At 36.8% G+C, this 23,629-nt stretch overlaps 1 protein-coding gene across 1 annotated transcript in view; it reads left to right on the top strand.

Annotated features, from left to right (window-relative positions):
- SLC30A7 (solute carrier family 30 member 7) overlaps positions 1 to 23,629 on the top strand; it is a 93,268-nt gene that overhangs the window by 52,755 nt on the left and 16,884 nt on the right. Inside the window, exon 9 of the mRNA XM_043460511.1 lies at positions 19,793 to 19,883. Coding sequence (XP_043316446.1) covers positions 19,793 to 19,883 — 91 coding nt within the window. The remainder of the gene's footprint in view (positions 1 to 19,792; positions 19,884 to 23,629) is intronic.

Below are 23,629 nucleotides of genomic sequence, written 5' to 3'. Positions count from 1 at the left end.
TCAACCCAGAATATTCACTGGAAGGACTGATGCTGAAGCTGAAGCTCCAGGATTTTTGTCATCTGATATGAACAGATGACTCATTGGAAAACTCCTTGTTGCTGGGAAAGATTGAAGGCAGAAGGAGAAGAGAGTGTCAGAAGATGAGATGGCTGGACGGCATCACCAATGCAATGAACACAAACTTGGGCAAACTCTGGGAGGTGGTGAGGGACAGGGAGGCCTGGCGTGCTGCAGTCCATGGGGTCACAAAGAGTCGGACACAACTTAGGTGACTGAACAACAGCAACAACAAGTTGATGTTTTTGAAGAGTCAAAAAATTCTCTTTAGAGAGGAGGTAATAAAAGTTGATTTTAAAGTTTATAAGGAAAAACGAAGAAGCAGGAGGAATAGCCAAGAAACCTTGGAAAAGATATAAAGTCCTTATAATTAAAATAGTGAGATGGAGCAGATTAGAATTACAGAATTAGATTTATCTGCAGATAGAAATTTTATAGGGATAAAGGCAGCATTTTGAGTCAGTGGGGAAAAGATGGGCTTTTTTTAAATAACTGGATAATGATGTGGAAAAGACAAATTGTTACTGTACTTCATACTCTATACCAGATAAATCCAAATGGATTGAAGTTCTAAGAGTAAAACACAAACTCAACATCTGAACTACTTTTACAGCATGAGTGTGTTAGGGGAATAGTATGGCTCAAAATCTAGAATCGGTGAGAGAAAAGATTGATGAATTGAGTTACATTTAGAAAGAAAAAAGAACTTTGGCATAGAAAAATGAGCACCATGAGGGAGGTCAAAAAGCATAATAAACTGGGATACATATTTGCCACTTAGATCATAAAGGACTATTCTCCTTAATATAGACAGAGCTCTTAAAATTAAATTAAAAAATTAAAAACCTGAAAGAAAAATGAGCAAAAGTATAAGTTCATTTAGTTCAGAGGAAAAGAAATACAAATGACTTTTAAATGGGTAGAAGTAGTTTAGCCTCATTCATAAAAAAAGAAATGTAAACTAAAACTTCATTGTAATGTCACTTCTCTCCAATCAGATGAATAATTATTCAGAAACTTTTTATAAATAATATTTGGCAAGGGCATAGGTAAAATAAGTATTCTGATACATTGCTGATAGAAATGAGAGTGGTACTATCTCTGTGGAGAGAACTTTAACAAATATCTATCATAATGTATGTTTACCTTTGATTAAGCAATCCTACTTCTGGGAATGTATCCTAAAGATAAATTGGCAAAAATCTATAAAGATTTATTTTAAGGCCATTCTTTGTGGCTTTATGTGCTTGGGTTGGAAAGAATACAAATGTACATTAGTAAGGGAATTCTCTGCATCCCCTAAAAAAGTGGGGGGGCTTCCCTGGTGGCTCAAGACAGTAAAGAATCTCTGAAATGCGGGAGACCTGGGTTGGGGAGATCCCTGGAGGAGGGTATGGCAACCCACTCCAGTATTCTTGCCTAAAGAATCCCCATGGATAGAGGAGTCTGGCAGGCTACAGTCCTTATGGTTGCAAGAAGTCGGACATGAATGAGTGACTAAGCACAGCACATACACTTACAAAAGAATAGGGGGGCCAGGGAAGTAAGATCAGCAAGATGGCAGCATAGGAAGCCCTAGATTATCTTTCCTCCATGCAGACTTAACTGAGCAAACTGCAAGATAGCCCTGTGAGAAATCCAGAAGCTAGTTACAAGGTTTCTGCACACTAGGCTAATGAAAAACTAACCACATGGAAGCTTGATTGGAAATTCATGGCACTCCCTACTTTCCTGCACGTGGTAGACTGAAGAAACCCACAATCCCCATATTCTTCCAGGGCAGGGAAAGGAGTTTAATACAAACTGACTTTTAGCAGGGTTGCCTGAGAGGGTTGCCTTGCTTGTATTCAAGTACTGACCAAAATGGGTGCCTGCTTAGGTTGCTGTTGATACTGTTCAGTTGTTAAATCATGCTGACTCTCTGCGACACCATGGACTGTACCCCACCAGGCTGTCTGTCTGTGGTATTTACCAGGCAAGACTACTGGAGTGGGCTGCTATTTCCTTCTCCAGGGATCTTCCTGATCCAAGGAGCGAACCCAATCTGCTGGGCAAGCGTTTAGCACTGAGCTGCCTGGGAAGATGGGGCTACAGTACCACAGACAGACACCAGGTGGAACCCCAGGACTGTGACTTACTACAAGTCCAGGCAGCAGCAGTATTACAGATGGACGCCAGGAGGCGCTCCTGAGTAGGAACCAGCTTACTTTTCAAATAGATTGCATGCACGAGCTCAGAGAGGGCACACACCAGAAAACACTTGAGAATTCAGGATCTCCAGCCAGATTATGCAGAGAAAGTCCTCCCTGCATGAAATCTGACCACAAAGTCTGGAGAGTTGACTGATTCTTCAGATGCTGAAATCCCGACATGAAAAATAAGACATATAAAGAAACAGCCGACCATGTAAACAATTAGATATCTAGAAACCAGACTCAAGAAAAGGAGACATATGAATTGCCAGGTAAAGAATTCAAAATTACTGTCATAAAGATGCCCAGATTTAAAAAAAAATGCCCAGATAATTTTAAAAAAGCACAGGTAGACACTAAACAAAATCAGGAAAATGATGCATGAACAAAATGGGAATATCATCAAAGAGACAGAAATGGACAAGAGCCAAACAAAAGAAGAAACAAAAATTTTACTGGAGGGCCTCAGCAGCAGATGTGACCAGGCAAAAGATAGAATCAGTGAATTTGAAGGCAGGACTTAAAAAGTTATTGAGGCAGAAGAACATAAAAAAGAAGCCCAAAAAAGGGGGGGATCCTGGAGGATTTACAGATAAGCGGAATAACATATGCATTGTGGATTGTGGGTCCCAGAAAGTAAAGGAAAAAAGGGGCAGAATACCTGTTTAAAGAAACTGTGGCTGAAACTTTCCCACATCTGAGAAGAAAAGAGGATATAGAAACTCAAGAAATGTAAAGAACTTCAACTAGGATAAATATAAAAATAAAGAAGCCCGCACTGAGACACACCATAATCAAACTGTCAGAGGTTACATACAAAGTAAGAATCTTAAAAGCAGAAAGAGAAAAGCAACTTGTCACATGCAATGATAACCACAAAGGAAATATTTATAGAAAATATGCAAAGGGAAATGAGAAGGAAATCAAAACATGTCACTACAAAAAAATCAATGAAACACAAAGGAAGGCAGCAAAAGAGGGGAAAGAGGTGAAAAACTAAAGGTAGAAAACTGAACAAAATGATAATATTAAGTCCTTTCATGCCAGTAATTACTTTATATGTAAAGGGATTAAGCATATCAATTCAAAGGCATTGACTGGCTGAATGAATGGATTTTTTTAAAAAACAAGATTCATCTTTATTCTGCCTACAAGAGATTTACTATAGATACAAGGACTCAAAGAGACTAAAAGTGAAAAAGTAGGAAAAGATACTTTACAGGAGTCTAAAGAGAGCAGGGTAGCCATACTTAATATTAGCCAAAACAGACGACCAAAACTGTCACAAGAGACAAAGAAGGAAATTATAAGGATAAAAAGGTCAGTTCACCAGGAAGATACAACATTTGTAAGTACATATGCTGCTAACATGAGATCTCATGAATATATAAATCGAACACTGATGAAGAGGTGAGAAGAAATAATAGCTAGTAACATAATAATAGTAAGAAACTTCAGTACCTTAAGGCAACTAGGAAATAAACCAATCAATCATTTAGAGGCTCAGTAAGCAGAGAAGACTTGAACACTATGGACCAGTTGGGACTAACAGGTTGTTGTAGGCCTAACCTAACTACAGCAGCATACACATTCTTCTCAAGTGTATGTGGAACATTCTTCTGAAAAGATGATGCATTATGTCACAAAAGAGGTCCTAAAAAGTGTATGACATTGAAACTATATGAAATATTTTCTCTAACCACAGTGGAATGAAACTGGAAATCAATAGCAAAAGGAAAGCAAGAGCATTTAAAAATATGTGGAAATTAACACAGTCTGTAACAACCAATGGGTCAAAGAATAAATCACAAGAAAATTCAGAAAATATATGGAGACAAATGAAAACAAAGACACAACATACCAAAGTATATGTAATTTAGCAAAACCAGTGCAAAGAGGGAAGTTCATAGCTATAAACACATACACTGAAAAAATTGAAAGATCTCAAGTCAACAATCTAACCTTACAACCTTACAACCCAAGGAACTAGAAAAAGAAGAACAAACTAAATTCAAAGTCAGGAAAAGGAAGGAAACAATAAGGTTAGAGCAGAGATAAATGAAATAGAGAATAGAAAAGAGAATAGAAAAATAATAGGAAAAAGTCAACAACACCTAGAGTTGATTTTTTGAAAAGAGCAAGAAAATTGACAAAACTTTGCTAAACCAACTAAGAAAAAGAAAAAGACTCAGTTATCTAAAATAAGAAACGAAAGAGGAGATATTACAACTGATATCACAGAGATAGAAAGAATTGTAGGAGATTGCTGTGGATAATTATATGCCAACAAATTGGATAACCTATAAGAAATTGCTAAATTTCTAGAAGCATGCAACCTACCAAGGCTGAATCATGAAGAAATTTTAAAAATCTGAACAAACCTGTTACTAGTGAGAAAATTAAAGCAGTAATCAAAAACCTTTCAACAAAGAAAAGCCCATGATCAGATGGTATCACTGGTGAATTCTACCAAGAATTTAAAGAAATATTAGCACCAGTTCTTTTCACACTCTTCCAAAGATTTGAGGAGAAAAGAAGGCTCCCAAACTCATGAGGCCAAAGTTAACCTGATACCAATATCAGATAAAGACACAACAAGAAAACTATTGACCAGTATCCTTGATGAGTGTTGACTTAAAAATCCTAAGCAAAACAGTAGGCAAATCAAATTCAACAGCACATAAAAAGGATCATACATCATGACTAGGGGAGATTTATAGTTGGAAAATAAGGTACATGAGAATAGTATATGAGAATCAGTACTATACACCACATGAGTAGAATGAAGGAAGAAAGGATGTGATCTCAAAACAATGCAGAAAAGTAACAAAAGTCAACACCTTTTCATGATTGAAAACACTCAACAAACCAAGAATAGAAGGAAATTACCTCAACATAGTAACAGCCATATAGGAGAAACCACACCTAGGGAAAGACTGAAAACTTTTCCTCTAATATCATGAACAAGGCAAGGATGCCAGTTTTCCCACTGCTATTCACCAAAGTACTGAAAGTTCTAGCCAGAGCAATCAGACAAGAAAAGTTATAAATAAAGGACATACAAATTGGAAATGAAGAATTACAATTATTCCTGTTCAATTCATCCCACCCTCTCCTGTAGATAAGTTCTTCAATACCAATTTTCTAGATTCCATAGTGAAGTGAAAGTTGCTCAGTTGTGTCCAACTCTTTGCAACCCCATGGACTGGCCAGTCTATGAAATTCTCCAGCCCAGAATACTGTAGTGGGTAGCCTTTCCCTTCTCCAGGGGATCTTTCCAACCCAGGGATCAAACCCAGGTCTCCTGCATTGCAGGTGATTCTTTACCAGCTGAGCCACAAGGGAAGCCCAGATTCCATATGTATGCATTAATATATGATATTTGTTTTTGTGTTGCTGACTTCACTCTGTTTGACAGACTCTAGTTCATCCACATCACTACAAATGACCCAATTTCATTCTTTTTTATTGCTGAATAATATTCCATTGTATTTATGTACCACATCTCCTCTATTCATTCATCTGTCGATGGACATTTAGGTTGCTTCCATGTCCTGGCTGCTGACACAACTTGTAAAGCAATTATACTTCAATTTAAAAATTAATTAAAATACAAGGGATTATCGTAAGAAATTATCCCTGTTCACACATGACATGATCTTACATGTAGAAAGTCCTAAAGATTATACACACACACATATACAAACTGTTAGAACTAATAAAGAGTTCAGCAAAGTTGCAAAATCAACCCTCAAAACCCCAGTTGTATTCTTAAACACTAACAAGAGCCAATCAGAAGAAATTTTAAAAACAATCCCATTTAGCATAGCACCAGAAAGCATAAAATACTTAAGAATAACTCCACCAAGGAGGTGAAAGATCTGTACATTGAAAACTATAAAATACTGCTAAAAGAAATCAAAGCAGATATAAATAAATGAAAAGATGTCTCATGCTTGTGGATCAGAAGACTTTAGTATTAAAATGTATATGCTGCCCAAAGTGATCTGCAGATTCAAAATCCTAATGGCATCTTTTTGCAGAAATAGATTTTTTAAAAACCCTAAAATTTGTGTGCAATATGAAGAAACTGAATAGCCAAAACAATCTCAAGAGAGAAGAACAAAATTGGAGGCCTCCCACTCCCTGATTTCAAAATGTACAACAAAGCAACAGTGATTGAGATGGTGTGGTCCTGGCATAAAGACAGAGATGGAGAGCAGTAAGCTGAATAGAGAGCCCAGTAATAAATGTTTGCATATAAATAGCCGAATGATTTTTAATAAGGGTGCCTAGACTACACAATGGGGATAAAGCAGTCTTTTCAACAAATGGTTTTAGAAAAACTGGATACCAACATGCAAAAAAATGAAATTGGACCTTTACACCACAATAAAAATTAACTCAAAATGGATTAAAGACTTTAAACATATGATTTAAAACTATTAAAACCCTAGGCAAAAACACAGAGAAGTTTTAGGATATTGGTTTTTGGAGTGATTTTTTTTCTTTTTGATAGAAACCAAAGAAGACAGGTAACAAAATAAAAAATAGACAAATTGGACTTTACCAAACTTAAGAACTTCTGCTCATCGAAAGAAACAGTCGGCAGAGTAATTTTTGGAATGTCTAAAAAGTCAGTTTATGGAATTGAAGCAAACAATTGCAAATCATATATCTTGTAAAATGTTAATATTCAGAATATATAAGAAGGTCTACAACTGAACAACAAAAACAAAATAAACTAATTTAAAAAGAAGCAAAGGATTTTAATAGACATTTCTCTGAAGATTTACATCTGCCAATAAGCACATGAAAAGATACTCAACATTGCTAATAACTAGGGAAATGCAAATCCAACGACAAGACATTGCCTCACACCCATCAGGATGCCGTGCGGTGCTCACTCAGTCCTGTCCGACTCTTTGTGACCCCATGGACAGAGGAACCTGGTGGGCTGCAGTCCACGGGGATTCTCCAAGCACAAATACTAGAGTGAGTTGCCATGCCCTCCTTTAGAGGATCTTCCCAACCCAGGGATTCAACCCAGGTCTCCCACATTGCAGGCAGATTCTTTACCTTCTGGGCCACCAGGGAAACCCATGAATACTGGAGTGGGTAGCCTATCCCTTGTCCAGGGGATCCTCCTGACCCAGGAATCAAACTGGGGTCTCCTGCATTGCAGGTGGATTATTTACCAGTTGAGCTACCAGGGAAGCCCACTCAATCAGGGTGTCCCCTATCAAAAGAATAAGTAATACCGGTAGGCAAGGATGTGGAGAATTTGGAGCCTTTGTTTACTTTTGGAAGGAATGTAAAATGGTGCAGCCATTGTGGAAATTAGTATCCATGTTCCTCAGAAAGTTAAAAGTAGAGTTATCATATAACCTAGCAATTCCATTTCTGGGTACATGTCCAAAAGAACTCAGACGAGGATTGTGAAGAGATACTCATATACCTGTGTTCATTGCAGCATTATTCACAATAGATAACAGGTAGAAGTAACCCACATCTCCCATCAACAGATGAATGGATAAAGAAAATGTGGTTTATACATATAGTATAATATTAATGCAGCCTTTAAAAAGAAGGAAATTCTGTCATATACTTCATCATGAAACTTCAGGACATTATACTAAACTAAATAAGCCAGTCCCAAAGAGCAAATGTTGTATGAGTCTAATCATATTGACATATATAAAGTAGTCAGAAATATGGAAACAGAGTAGAAGGATGTTGCCAAGGGCTGGGAGCAGGAGGGATGGGAAATTTAGTGTTTAATGGGTAAAGAGTTTTAGCATTGCAACATGAAAAAAGTTCTAGAGATCTTCTGTACAACAGTGCTACTTGACACTACTGAATTATACATTTTTAAATGGTTAGGCTGATACATTTAGTGTTATATGTTTTTTTACTGTAACAAAAAAGAATAAGGAAGATTTCTATATGATTCAGTTCAGTTCAGTCTCTCAGTTGTGTCTGACTCTTTGTGACCCCATGGACTGCAGCACGCCAGGCTTCGCTGTCCATCACCAACTCCTGGAGCTTGCTCAATTCATGTTCATCAAGTAGGTGATGCCATCCAACCATGTCATCCTCTGCTGTCCCCTTCTCCTCCCGCTTTCAATCTTTCCCAGCATCAGGGTCTTTTCAAATGAGTCAGTTCTTCGCATCAGGTGGCTAAAGTATTGGAGTTTCAGCTTCCATATCAGTCCTTCTAGTGAATATTCATGGCTGATTTCCTTTAGGATGGACTGGTTGGATCTCCTTGCAGTCCAAGAGACTCTCAAGAGTCTTCTCCAACACCACAGTTCAAAAGCATCAATTCTTCAGTGCTCAGCTTTCTTTGTAGTCCAACTCACACCCATACACAACTACTGGAAAAACCATAGCTTTGACTAGATGGATCTTTGTTGGTAATGTCTGCTTTTTAATATGCTGTCTAGGTTTGTCTTAGCTTTTCTTCCAAAGAGCAAGTGTCTTTTAATTTCAAGGCTGCAGTCACCATCTGCAGTGATTTTGGAGCCCCGAGAGATAAAGTCTCTCACTGTTTCCATTGTTTCCCCATCTGTTTGCCATGAAGTGATCGGACCAGATGTCATGATCTTAGTTTTCTGAATGCTGAATTTTAAGTCAGCTTTTTTAGTCTCCTCTTTCACTTTCAATCAAGAGGCTCTTTAGTTCTTCTTTGCTTTCTGCCATAAGGGTCGTGTCTTCTGCGTATCTGAGTTATTGATATTTCTCCCAGCAATCTTGATTCCAGCCTGTGTTTCATCCAGCCTGGCATTTTGCATGATGTACTCTGCATATAAGTTAAATAAGCAGTGTGCCAATATACAGCCTTGACATACTCCTTTCCCGATTTGGAACCAGTCTGTTGTTCCATGTCCAGTTCTAGTTGTTGGTTCTTGACCTGCATACAGTTTTCTCAAGAGGTGGGTCAGGTGGTCTGGTATTCCCATTTCTTTAAGAATTTTCCAGTTTGTTGTGATCCACACAGTCAAACACTTTGGCATAGTCAATAAAGCAGAAGTAGTTGTTTTTCTGGAACTCTTGCTTTTTCAATGATCCAACGGATGTTGGTAATTTGATCCCTGGTTCCTCTGCCTTTTCTAAATCCAGCTTGAACAGGTGGAATTTCACAGTTCACATACTATTGAAGCCTGGCTTGGAGAATTTTGAGCATTACATTGCTAGCATGTGAGATGAGTACAGTTGTGCGGTAGTTTGAACATTCTTTGGCATTGCCTTTCTTTGGGATTGGAATGAAACCTGACTTTTTCTAGTCCTGTGGCCACTGCTGTGTTTTCCAAATTTGCTGGCATATTGAGTGCAGCACTTTCACAGCATCATCATTTAGGATTTCAAATAGGTCAACGGGAATTCCGTCACCTCCACTAGTTTTGGTAATGAGGCATTATTTTCAAGCTATATTGTTAAGAAAACAAAATAGCATTTGATATGTAGCACTTGATATATAGGAGTGCAGCATAAGACAGGTTAAAAAGTAGTACTTTATCTTTTCCGTAAGGAAAGATGTATATATAATCTGCATGTTCAAAGAACAAATTGAAAACAAATATAATAGATATAGTTACCTCTAGACTGAGGAAGGGATTAGAAATGAGACATATGTTTAATATACTTTTGACTTTGGAATCATAGACATTTTTAGCCTTTAAAAAAGTAAATTTTAAAAGGTTGAAAGTACGTTGAGGTTTTTCAACTCTTAATTTATACCTACCAAAAGAAAAAATATTACTCCCTTTTGATTATACATTTTCAATGTTCATAGTTAATTTACATGTAATTACTTTGAAATTCTCCACCACTAGGTATAGCCTGCACTTAAGTTAGTCTGTTCTCTTGCTTAATTTATCCTTTGAAAACATGATTTCTACTCCTACCTCAGCAGCTAAATATTTTAAAGTAGTCAGCCTCCAGTGTAGCAGTGTAGCAATTAGAAATCTACTTTGAGATATTTAACAAAAAAATATACTCTCACCGTGATATTTTAGGTTTAATTTGGATAAGCAAATAAGGGTCCTTTTTCCTTTGCTTTTCATTTCCTATGTTAGATTTGCTTCCCACGGACATCTGACTTTGAAAGTTATCATTGAGTATGGGCACAGAGCAGACAGTAAGTGTTAGGGTTTGCTTCTGTTCAACTTTTGACTGTACCAGTCACCTCTCAGATGGCAGAAAACTTTCATATTTTTTTACTGTTCATCTTTTCCTGAGCTTTTAAATTTCTTTTTATGATCCAGGCCTTCAATACACTTTGAAGGCCAGCTTCTCCTAAAGTCAGAGCTCTCCTTTAGGTAAAGTTGCCTTGGGAGTCCTCACAGAGCCATCTTGATGACTTAATTAGAAGTCTTAGTAGCAGTTAAGAGTGTTTACTTTTGAGCAAAGCTGCCTAAGTTCAAATCCTGTTTCGACCTTTTATCTCTGTGACCTTGGGCAAGTCACTTAACCTCAGTTTTTCATCTTGAAAATGGAAATGACAGTTAGTTTACCTCATAACTTTTTATATGTGGACTAAGTAGATTAAGATATACCAAGTCTAGACCAAACCTGCCACTTGGCAGGCATTGTGTAAGTGTTAACTGCTTAACCTGGAAGTAGACAGACACAGTTTAGCTCAGATTACTAATAGCCTTATTGAACCTAGGTATTGATCAGCACCCTGGTCCCATTCCTCTTAGATTTTTCTCACTGATCTTAAGGCCTTTTTGTTTTGAGTTAAAACCTGTAATTGCTGAAGCCATTTAATGATAAGTCGGTTTTGATAGTATTAATATATAAATATTTCTTGCCATCTCATCTGGTTTTTGAAATAAAGTCCTGTTTCTTCACCATTTTTTAAAATGCAGATTTCTTGAAAGAGCTTCATCTCCTGCCTTTGTCCATGGTAGCGTAGCCACCGCTCCCAGTGGGTCACAGAGGGAGTAGAGAGGTGCCTCCCGTTCTCATTAGCTTTTAGATGCAAATGTTACCATATTTAATACGAATAATAAGGTTTATTCTAGTCTTCTCTCAAGACTGTATCTTGTGGTGTTCTTTGCCCTCTTACTTCTTTTCCATTGTCTCTCCCCATTTCCCTCCCTCTTGAGAGGATATTAGCATGAGTTCTCATTCATTTTTCATACTTATTTGCACCTTTGTGCTTCATGGATACATATGTTATCACTTTTATTTTCTGTTTATATTGTTGGTGCGATTTTAGTTTTTTATTCATGAGAATATTCTTTTTCAAGAGAATGAAAAGCCTTTATTAAGATAACAAGTTGCATATTAAGAGTTGGGAATGTGGATTGCTCCTGCCTAAGTATAATTAATTCTTTGTCACCTATACTTGAATAGAGGATAAGATACTTCTGCTCCTATTTATTAGAGATTCTTTTGGGGGAATGATTCTTTTAAGGGCCTTTTTACTGCTTTGTTATTTAGCTGTTATTGTGAAGTGTTGAAAGTCATATCAAACAAGGGCTGTTCGACATTTTAATAATCTTCCACTAGTGTTTGAAATTTTACAATAGACTGTACATTCAGCAGACGTGTGTCCTGCACTTACTATATTCCATGCACTGTGCGCAGCCCTGGGAATAAAAAGAATACAACCTGGTCTCTGACCCCAGAGGTCTCGGTCATCATGAGACACGGCAGTGTAGAGAAGAAAGCTTTAGTGTTTGAGTTATTACCTCCAATTCTGCTGCTTACCAATATGTAACAAAGAGCGAGTTGTCTTAATCTCTCTGAGATGATTTTCTCTTCCATAAAATGAGGGAGTTGGTCTAAATAAGCTCTTATGATCTTGTCTGTATCTCTTATTCCAATATTTTCTTAAAGTTACTTAAATTGTTGTGAGGATCAAATTGGAAAAAAACTTATTAAAGTACTTTAAGTACTTTATTAATAGTACTTAAATAAACTATTAAGTGTTGTTTAAACAAAGACATTATTATCTGCTAATTTGACGTTATTTACAAATGCTTTTGGTCCAAAGACCAGATGCATTAAGTGTTATAACTAAGTTCCAGAACTTCAGAGAAAAGAGTGACTTTTTCATGACTTTGGCTCCAAGCTCTAGGGGTATTTTAGGATATCATACTATCTCTGTTATTGAGTAAAATAGGTACTCTGTAAATATGCACTGATTTAAACAATAGATTTCAGAAACTCAGTATAATTATAAGGTAAATCACAATCCCTGTGGTTTTAGTTTTCTGTTCTGTATTAGGCTTATGAAATTCTGGGCTTATAGGTAATTATTTTTTACAGTGGAATAATTGTATTTGTGCAAATATGACTGTATATTTATAGCTTATCAACAGGATCACCATGCCTAAATGTAGAATACATTGCTTTTCAGGGTCAATTTTCTTTGGCTTTTTTTGTCCACTAAACATTTTTGAGTATATGACATATGCTAGAAAATACTTCAAATTTATAGGCTCTTTTATAAAGTTACAGCTGTCTTTATGTTTGTGGATTATAAAAACCACTGATAATATGCAGGAAGACTTAGTCCATTAGCCAGTTCAAAAAAGTTGAATCAGTAATTATGTTTTAATTATTATCAATATGTATTTGTTTTCAGATTTAAGTGATGGTTTCAACTCTCTGGAATTCTTTATTGTTAAGGATTATGATTATTGCTAGTCTGATTGTTCTTCAAGTTTTCATAATGTATAGCCTTTTCTTTTCTTTGGTTGATTTATAATTATTGCTAGACAATTTTATTTACTGTTGAAATGGTGAGACTTTCACTAAATGCTTTTGAAGTAAAATTTTCATTTGCAGAGTTACTGGCAATAAAGAATAATAGTTAACTGTTGCTTATTTAATCTGCTATCATTTAAACTTTCATATTAATTGTAAATTTCTGATTATATGACTGTAAATTTGACTTAGCTTTTGAGGAATAAAAATATTACTATGTTTTACTGGTAAACTCATGTACCTAATGAGTCATTCTTTTTATATATGCTAGGAAAATGGTATTTCATTGTTAAAGCTAGAATTGAGTTAGTCAACCAGAAGTGAACCTCTAATTGTTTCCAAATGCTTACTTTTTGGGTTTGGATACAGCTCTAAGTCTTAGCTCAGTCAGGAATTTGCTAAGTTTGTCTTTTTCCCCATATCCTTTCATTATGGCTAGATAGATCCATGCTAAAATCTGTTTTATGATTCTCTATTACAGTAGCTAATCAGAAAAATATGGGCACAAACTTCTGAGCTAAACACAATTTTAAAAAACAAAAATAGAGTTTCTGTAGGTTTCTTTTACATTTTTGTAACCTTTGAGATTATTATAGAAATTGACTTTGATTTTAAATTGCTTATCACCACACTTGATTTAGCAAGTACTTTTTTCTCCCCACCCCAGTTTCATGACCTAGTTATAGCTCCTACAGCTGAAATTCTTAACAGTGTTTTAATATTATTATTGGAGAAAATTAGCCTGATGTTTCCATGTGCTTTGGTGAAATGCTTGCTGCTCTTGAATGTAGCATTTTATTAAAATTCTACCTAAGTAGACAACCATTTGAAATTTTATAGTGTAGCAAAGTCAGTAAAAACCTCATTGGTACACTCTCTCTATATTATTTTCTTGTATCAGTTATATCTTTCATTTAATTATTTTAAAATAGATGCTGGCTTCTAATATTAATTTTATTAAAGTATTTGTCTACATTATGATTTTTGAATTGTGTTAAAATGGGGGATATCTGTTAAATACTGTGTTATCTGTGATCATGGAGCTTCACCAGTTGTAGAATCCTCAAACTAAGGGCCACATGTGAAAGTAAATTTTAGGAGAAAAAGGGAAGTACTAGTTGTTGTTCATTGTTGTTTTTACAAAAAGAGTAGCAGACTTTGAGAGGCAACACCATGGATTATACACATAAACATTTGAACAAAGATTTGGATACATTTGTAGATGGTTGTTCTTGGTGACTTATTCAGTTCAGTTCAGTCGCTCAGTCGTGTCTGACTCTTTGCAACCCCATGGACTGTAGCACGCCAGGCCTCCCTGTCCATCACCAACTTCCAGAGTTTATTCAGAAACTCATGTCCATTGAGTCAGTGATGCCATCCAACCTTCTCATCCTCTGTCGTCCCCTTCTCCTCCCGCCTTCAATCTTTCCCAGCATCAGGGTCTTTTCCATTGAGATAGTTCTTCGCATCAGGTGGCTAAAGTGTTGGAGTTTCAGCTTCAACATCAGTCCTTCCAATGAACACTCAGGACTGATCTCCTTTAGGATGGACTGGTTGGATCTCCTTGCAGTCCAAGGGACTCTCAAAAGTCTTCTCCAACACCACAGTTCAAAAGCATCAATTCTTCAGCACTCAGCTTTCTTTATAGTCCAACTCTCACATCCATACATGACTACTGGAAAAACCATAGCCTTGACTAGACGGACCTTTGTTGGCAAAGTAATGTCTCTGCTTTTTAATAATGCTGTCTAGGTTGGTCATAACTTTTCTTCCAAGGAGTAAGTGTCTTTTTATTTCATGACTGCAGTCACCATCTACAGTGATTTTGGAGCCTAAGAAAATAAAGTCTGTCACTGTTTCCCCATGTATTTGGTGACTTATTAGGAGACTATATTAAAGAAATGTCTTTACTGTTTTAAAATTGATTTCCTTAAGGATTAATCTAGATTGGACTTAACTCTCTTGTATTAATTGTGCTTTAGCTCTTTTGGGGGAAACTCTTAAACTAGCCTTAGGTATACTAAGACAAAGATTTTAAAAGTTTTTTGCAAGATTATATTTTACAACTATTGCTTAAGTAATATCACTGCTCATATTGCATGCCTTTTGTGACAGTAAAATCCATATTCTCTTCTATTCCTTTCTTCCCCACATTGTTTTGAAGGGTATTTTTTTTTTTTATTAATTTTTGGCTGCACCTGGAGTTTGTTGCCTCTGTGCAGGCTTTCTCTAGCGTGGTAGGCTTTCACTATAGTGGCTTCTCTTGCTGTGGAGCACAGGCTCTAGGGGCATGGGCTTCAGTAGTTGTGACGCATGGGCTTAAGTTGCTCTGAAGCACGTGGAATCTTCCTGGATTAGGGGTCAAACCCATGTTCTCTGCATTGGCAGGCAGATCCTTATCCGCTGTACCATCAGGGAAGTCGGAAAGATGTATTTTTTTATTTTTAAAGGTATGTTTAAGAGTAAGTTATCAACATACTAATTAAAAAACCATTTGCCAAAAGTTCTGGGAAATGAAAACGGATACAGGCTTTTAATCTATAGTTGTTTTGTGTTCATGTGTGTCTTTTTCCAAATGGTGGGTCAATCTAATAAATGTTTGTTGTGTAGTTTCCATTGATCTCTACAGGCTTTTTCAATACTGTTGAGTTCCTTTGAAGTAAGGCATTGTGAATTATTTATCTTTTTATTTCTGGTGCCTAGCACATGCCTGGCACATGGTAGATAAGCAGTAAATGTTTGTAGACTTGAACTGTTCAAAATTGATTTTGGAGTCAGAAGACCTGTTATTATTCTAGCTCTCCCTTTCACTAGCTTTAACCTTAAGCAAGTTACTTTGGTGCACTAGGTCTCCATTTCCACAACTCTAGAGTAAGATTCCATCTGATGCCAAGCAAACCATGTAGTAACTTATTGCTTATTTGTATTGATTGCATAATAAAATCTATTTGCAGACTTACCTAATTAGTAACGGATTAGATTGGTTTGCAAAAGTATGTCTCAATTGATGATACTGGCCTATTGTTGCTTCTTGGTATACAAGGCAACTTATATTTCATTTCCAAATATATTCTCTCTCTAGTATTCCTTGTACTTTGATCATTTTTTTTCTTACTGAATGAAAATAAAGATGGGAGAAATTACCTAGAAATTTAATCTATTCCCTTATTTTATAGATGAGAAAACTGATGTTCTGGAAGGTTATACTATTTGTCTAAAGCTGTTTAATGGCAGAGTTAGAACCCGGTCATATGATTTACACTTGAGTGATTTTTCCGTATCAGGTATCTCCAGGCATTATTAGCAGTTTCTTGAGATAAAGACTGAAGAAGAAATTATCAAAATGGCTAAATTTAGTGGGCACATGGAAAAAAATACTATTTTCTTATTCTCAAACGGTTATTCTGGGGGAACTACTTTTGTGCCTCATTTCCTGAGAAGTACAATAAGGAAAGTAGGAAAACAAAAATTGTTTAAGTTAGAGATATAAAAGCATTTAGTTATGGATCCTTTCTTTTTCCTGAGAAATGAGGATGGAGAGAGGAAAGAAGAATGGCATGATTGAATTATGCCTTGTTATTCTACTATGATGTTTTTCTTTGCCTTTTTGGTAAATCCAGGGAGCCTTCACCTTTTCAATAACAGCACAGTGGATAGAAACAGATATTACTGTTCAGGTTGAATGAAGGGATAACCACTGTTCTTTCACTGTCAAAATCCTTAACCCCAATTCTAGTTGCTTTCCACCCATTTTTCCTCCAGCCTTACTATAGGTATCACAAATTTTTTATAAGAACACAGAGAAGAATTACATAGAGTTTGGAGGACATTTTGGGATCAGGGAATATCCCCTACAAGGGGTGACACTTGAGATTTTAAAGAAGGACTAGAAGCCAGATTAAAGGACAGTTTAGGGACATCTAGAGAGGTTACAGCATGAGACAAAGCATGAAAGGAAGAAACAGCAGAAAGTGAAGTACAAATATGTTTATGTTTTAGAGAGCTTAAAATGTGAAGCAAGAATGATAGGAGGTGAAGCTAGAGTTTACATTTAATTCCCCAGGCAGTTCAGTTCAGTCGCTCAGTCGTGTCCGACTCTGCGACCCCATGGACTGCAGCACACCAGTCAGTAGGATTTTCCTCTTTTTTTTTTTTTTTTTTTTGAGGGAAAGATAGAGTCAGGTTCTGATTTTAATTAGATTGGTCTAATAGCTTTATACAGAATGGTTCTGTTATCGATGGTAAGATAACAACTTACACAAAATAGCATAGCTAAAATGATGCACATTATTATCTTTGCCTTGGCTCCGGAACTTGAGCGTGGCTGACTGGGCTCTCCGGCTCGGGCTCCCTCACACGGTGACAGTCACGGTGTCAGCCAGGGCTGCGGTCATTCTAATGCTCGTCGGGGGAGAATCTACTTCCAGTCTCACTGAAGTGCTTGTTGACAGTGTTGAGTTTCTTGGGGGCTCTTGGCCTGAGGGTCTCGTTTCCTCTCCAGAAGCATCTCTCAGCTCCCCTTGCCTTGGGCCTCTGCCCAGGGCAGCTCACAGTGTGGCAGCTTTGAACAAGTGAGAGAGCGAGAGAGGAGGGTGGAGAAGATGGAAGCCAGCGTCTTTTACCTTAGAAGCATCACTTTTGCCGTGCTTGATGCATTAGGAGCAAGTCACTGGATCCAGACCACACTCAAGGGGAGGGGATGACACAAGAGCCCGCACACTAGGGAGGCAGGCGTCACTCGGATCCATCTTTGAAGCTACCTATCACAGTGGACTTAAGACAGTAAGACTAGAGGCAGAGGGACCACTTAGGAGGCTATTTGAGAATCCAAGTGAAATGATACAGAGATTATTGTAGACGTATGTAATAGAATGAAGGAGGGGGGTGGAGGCAAGAAATGCTTAGCAGGTTAAGTCATGAGAACTTGGTGATTTAGAGCATGAAGGTTTTAAGGGAGAAGAAGCAATTAAAGGTGGCATTTAATTGTTTTTGGCTAGCAAATCACTATCTGACTGAAGAATATTTTCACTTGAATGTGTCTTCAACTCCTGTCCATGTTGGGCTTTTATATGCATTACTGCTGTTATCTCCACACTTTTAGTTTTCTAAACTTGCCCTTGGTGTTTCTTCCCTGGACTCCACTTTCTCAGTAACTCAATATCTCTCAGTGTCTGTTTAATTTTCCTATTTGTCTCTGTTCCTACTTTTACCCTGCTTACCCAGCTACTTACCTCTGTACACAGAGTGTGGGAACAATTTCTTAATTTCTTCTCTGAGGCCTTTCTTTCTTTAATCTGGATTCTAAAACATCTAATAGCTAGATACATTTATCTTTCATTTAACCAACAGGTATTGAGGGCCCACTTTGTGACCAGCACTTTACTGGGCCTCCTTGGGAATATAATAGCAAGACAAGCATTGTCCCTATTCCTTTGATCATTAATATCCTCTCTTCCCTTTCTTTCTGTCAAAAATAACACTAATCCTTTAAGTTATCCACTTCACCTTCTACCTTCCTTAAAACGTGTATGTTTTATTTTGTTTTCTCTTTATCTCCTATAGCTTTGGGGTTTCTGGGGTTTCCCAAGTGGCTCAGTTGTAAAGAGTCCACCTGCAAACACAGGAGACCCCAGTTTGATCCCTGGGTTGGGAAGATCCCCTGGAGGAGGAAATGGCTACTCACTCCAGTATTCTTGCCTAAAGAATTCCATGCACAGAGGAGCCTGGCGGGCTACAGTCCATGGAGTTGCAAAGAGCTGGACAACACTGAGCGTGCACACATACCTTTAGCTAGAATCAGGAGGGGTTTTACTCTAGAAACATTGAAATTCTATAAGTTTAAAGCAAAGCACTGGCTTCAGCTATTAAGTGTAATGAAGCTATTCCTGACCTTGCCTTTCAATCAGCATCAAGCATTAGAGCGGTGAGTGTCTGCTCACTCCAGTGACTTACTGGACTGCCCCTGGAGGGCTTTCTAAAAATATTGATACTTCACCTTTTCCTCAGAGATTCTCATTCAGTTTGTTAGGAATGAAAACAAACCACACTCTTCAGGTGAATTTGATGTGTAGCTAGTTTAGAAAACTGTTGCATTAGAGTCACCCTCACCGTTATTACATTTAACCATCTAAATAGCCTAAAGCTATAATTTCCAAATACCAGTTACAGACTAATTACATCAATTCATACAGACTTTTGGGCCCTGTCACTAGAGGTGCTGACTCTTTACTAGATCTGTGGTAATATCCAGGCTTCTATTTTTTTTTTTTTTAATAATCAAAGAAGATTGATACGTAATCGGGTTGGAAAAACATTCGATGAATGAACCTAATATACTGTATTAATTTTTTTTTGTATTTTCCTTAACAGAACTGTTCAGATAAATGCATGTAAATGTTTAATAAATGTTAAGGACCAGTTAGCCATGATATGCTTTATAGATTACCTTGGAAGATTCTAGCCATTTGAAGTCATATTTTAAATGGCGGTTGAATGACTGCTGTGTTTAGATTTTTAGATGCTCCAGTACTATTCAGTAGTATAATATTAGTATTATACTAACATTGCATGCACTGAAATATTGCATTTAACTCTTTTTTCATACACGGATATATTTCATTTAACTCTTCTACTTTTACTTTAAATAATAACTTTTTTGTCCCATGAAAAATTTGGAGCAGTGACTGGATTCTTTTTCCTCATATTATTCTGATAAATCTTTGTTATATTCTACTGTCAGGAGGTATATTATTACTTTCTTGCAAGATGGGATGGTCAGAATGTGGCTCTAATAAGTTTGTTGTCTTCCTTTTCTATAGTGTTATTCCTCTCTTAAGAGAGTCTGTTGGAATATTAATGCAGAGAACTCCTCCGCTTTTGGAAAATACTTTACCTCAGTGCTATCAGAGGGTAAGTTTCAGTGCTTCCAAACCATTGGGTTTTAGTTGTTTCCAAGTTGTTGGGGGTTTCTTTTATAAATATGGGTAGCATGTGTATATAATTTAGTATTTCTTCCAAGATTAAAAGCTGACCATGAATGCCACTTAAACCAGAATAAAATCATTGGAAAATATTGAGCTTCACTAAAGAAATGTGGTAGAAATTGTCCTCATCTAGTCTAGAAATCCAGCAGCTCTTTTAAAATATAAATATGAGTAGCAGATGGTATAAGCATTTCTTCAACATGTATTTTGTAAGCCCCCCATCTTTTATGCCATATATTCTTCTAAGGTCCTAGGGGTGTAATGGTAAACAAGATAGAGTCTATCAAAGTATTTATGGTCTGGCGGGGAAACACAGGCACTAAACAAGAAATAAATGAGGAAATATCAGTGATGATTACTCTAATAGAATAGAAACAAAGTGAGGTGGCAGACATGGATGGCTACATCAGATTTATTGAGGATGTCATATTCAAGGAAGCTGAAGTCTTATTGATTAGAAGGAACCAGACATATGAAAATCTTGGAGAAGAGTGTTCGAAGCAAAGGAAAATGCTAATGCAATAAGTTCTATGGCTGGAACTAATTTAGTGTATTTGAAAAACAGTGAGGAAAAGCCGTTGTGGCTGAAGCATAATAGACAAAGGGAAGAGTGGCTGGAAAGGCTGGAGAGAATGGCAGGGGACAGATCATTCAGAAGTGTTGGTCTTACTAAGATGTTTAGATTTAATTCTGATTCTGTGGGAAGCATTAGAAAGCTTTTATGCAGGGACAGTGTCACAAAACTTAAATTTTAAATGCTTATTCTGCTTGCTATTAGAGAATAAATTCTAGGAAGAATGAAAGCAAAGAAGACCAGTTAAGAAGCTGTTATCTTTAATTTGAGAAGTTATGGCTTGGACTACAGTGGTAGCAATGACAGTGGAGCTAAGTAGATATTTTGGATAAGTTTTTAGAGATAGATTGTGTTAGCAGAGGGGAGAGAAAGCGTTGAATTACAACTAGCTAGATCCTAATACTGTTTGTTGAGGTTGATGCAGGTGTGAGGGTAGAAAATCCTCCTATATCAAGAGTTCTATTCTGGATATGTTAAGACTGAAATGCCTACTATACTTCTAAGCGAAATGTCACTGAAGTGCTGGGATGTGCAAATCTGGAATTTTAGGGACTGATTAGAACTAGGAGGAGTTTTGATTCATCAACTTATAAATAGCCTTTAAAACATTAGGATTGTGTGAGATTACCATGGGAGGATTCAGCTCTATTCTTTAGCTCAAGTTTCAACTCCAGATTTAGTGCATAGGTAGAAAGGGAGCTGGAAAACCCAGAAGAAGTTGAAGAAGGAGGAAGTAATCAACTGTGCCAAATATTTCTGTGAGGCAATTGTAATGGAAACAAAGAAGTGACCATTGATTGGCATCATGAATGGCATTAATGGCCTTGATAAAAACATTTTCAGTAGATTTAGTGAAAGCTTGATATAGTAGATTAGGGTGGAAATGAATGGGGGAAGTAGAGATAGTGGTTACAGTCAGTTCTTTTAAGAAGTGTTGTTAAAGGGAGTAGAGAAACGAGCTGAAAGCTTGCCTATGGATATAGTAAGAAGGGAGAGGGAATTTGTTAAAACAGCATCCCATAGAGCATTCCCCAGTAATGGAGATGTTCAATAATCTACCTTGTCCAGTTTGGAAGTCACAAGGAACCTGTGGCTGTTGAGCATTTGAAGCTTAATAATTTTGAGCTAGTGCAACTAATTTTTTAATTTCATTACATTTTCATATATTTAGTCACATGTGTTGAGTGACTTATGTATTGCACAGTGCAGTTTGGGAGCATGTGTGTTGCTAATGGGAACATGTCAACTGAGAGGAAGACATTGATGATATGGTAGTGAAGCAAGTTAATTTAATGAAGGAATGAAGTTCTTGAGAAGGTGAGAAGGGATAGGATCCAAAGCATTATGGAGGAATTAATTGTAGATAGGAGCCAGGGGTACTGTATCCTGCAAGGGAAGGCAGAGAATGCTGAAATAGGCGGGGGTTGACTGGTAGATTTGGTGGGTCAGAAGAGCTTCTCTGTGTGCTTCTATTTTCTCTTTGACCTACAGAGCAGTGTAATCATACAGAGACATGAGAAGACCAGAGGCAAAAAGAGAAGGTGTAGAATAGTTCTTTTTGAGATAGGGAAAGTGAAATGCTGCCCATTTGACTTTTGTGGTTTTATGATTTTAAGGGAGGACCAGTCAGCATAATTGTGGAAGAGAAAGGGGCAATTTAGTGAATGCCTACTCTAAGCTGGCCCCTATACTAAGTGATGTACATATATTGTTTCTGTTCTTCAAATTAACCAAACGGGCTAAGTTTCCTATTCCTTTCCCTAGGAAAATTGAGTAAAATTGAGGCTCAGAAGATTTAAATAACTCATCTAAGGTCACAGATGGTAGCGGCTGAATCAGGATTCTAATCCATATAATTCTGGCTTTAGAAGCTCCTCCTCTTTTTGTTGCACCACACTGTCAGAGCAAGAAGAGCAACATAGACTTTCATCTGTAACTACACTTTCTGCACATTTTTAGTTTGAGGAAAGTTAATGCCAGTTTCTATAAGAGCCGTTCCTTAACTTATGCTTTAGAATAACTGCAAGAATGTACTTGCACTGCTGTTTCAATGGAGGTAGAAGAAATCTCTTCAGTCACCATGTTGTTTCACTAGCAGTACACCATTCATGAGGATAGTCTTTAGAAAAATGTGGAGGATATCAACTTCAAACCCTCTGTCATCAGAGTCCTGAAAGAGGAAGAGAAAGTCCATCTTGCCCTGTTTCCCCAGTAAAAGCAGTTTTTTTTTGTTTTTTTTTTTTTAAATGGGCACAGTGGGTATTGTCTCAATTTCCCACCAGGAGTCTTGGAGCTCATAGAAGGTAATCCTACATGCATCAGATTCTGATAAAAATAAATATTTTGATAAAAAGTTCAACCTTTTCTTAGTTAACATCCCAAATAGATTACTTAAGAATCAGAGAATCTCAGAATTTGAAAAGATCTTATTATTCACTTGGTCCAGACTTCTATCTGTTGCAAGAATCTCCTCTGCAACATTTAGTTGGTCATGCAGCTTCTTGACCATTTCCAGGAACCAGTGGTTAATCTCTTCACAGAGTAACCTCTTTCTCTTTTAAGTTGATCTAATTGTTATAAAGATCTTTTTACATTGAGCCTCTTTTAACTTCTGAGTTCTGATCTTAGTTCATTTCTTCCAGATCTACTATCTACAGAGATACTGAACAATAGCAGTAGTTGGGCATCTTTGTAAAGATTTTTCTGATCTTCAGTGGAATACATCTAATGTTTTTTTCCTTAAGTGTTTTCTATACATTTTTGGTAGATAGCTTTTAGTAAGTTAAGGAAGTGTCCTTCTAAGCATAAATAGGGGTTGAATTTTATTAAGTAATTGCAGTTCTTTTATTAAAATGATTGTGTGATTTTTCTCCTTTGCTTCGTTAATTGAAGAGTAACAGTAATAGAATTTCTGATATTTATTGTTTCCTTCTTGGGATAAACCTAACTTAGTCATGATACCTTAGTTTTTTTGCTATACTGTTGGATTTAGCTTACTTAATTCATAAGAGAATTCAGCTTATATGTTACTGTCTTTATCTGGTTGGGGATCAAGATTATTTTTACCTATATGAGATAGCACCTCTTTTTTATTTTCT

Source organism: Cervus canadensis, chromosome 2, assembly GCF_019320065.1.
Source record: "Cervus canadensis isolate Bull #8, Minnesota chromosome 2, ASM1932006v1, whole genome shotgun sequence".
Lineage (NCBI taxonomy): Eukaryota > Metazoa > Chordata > Mammalia > Artiodactyla > Cervidae > Cervus > Cervus canadensis.
Note: the sequence above shows the minus strand (reverse complement) of the source record. Positions and strands in the feature narration are given on the sequence as shown.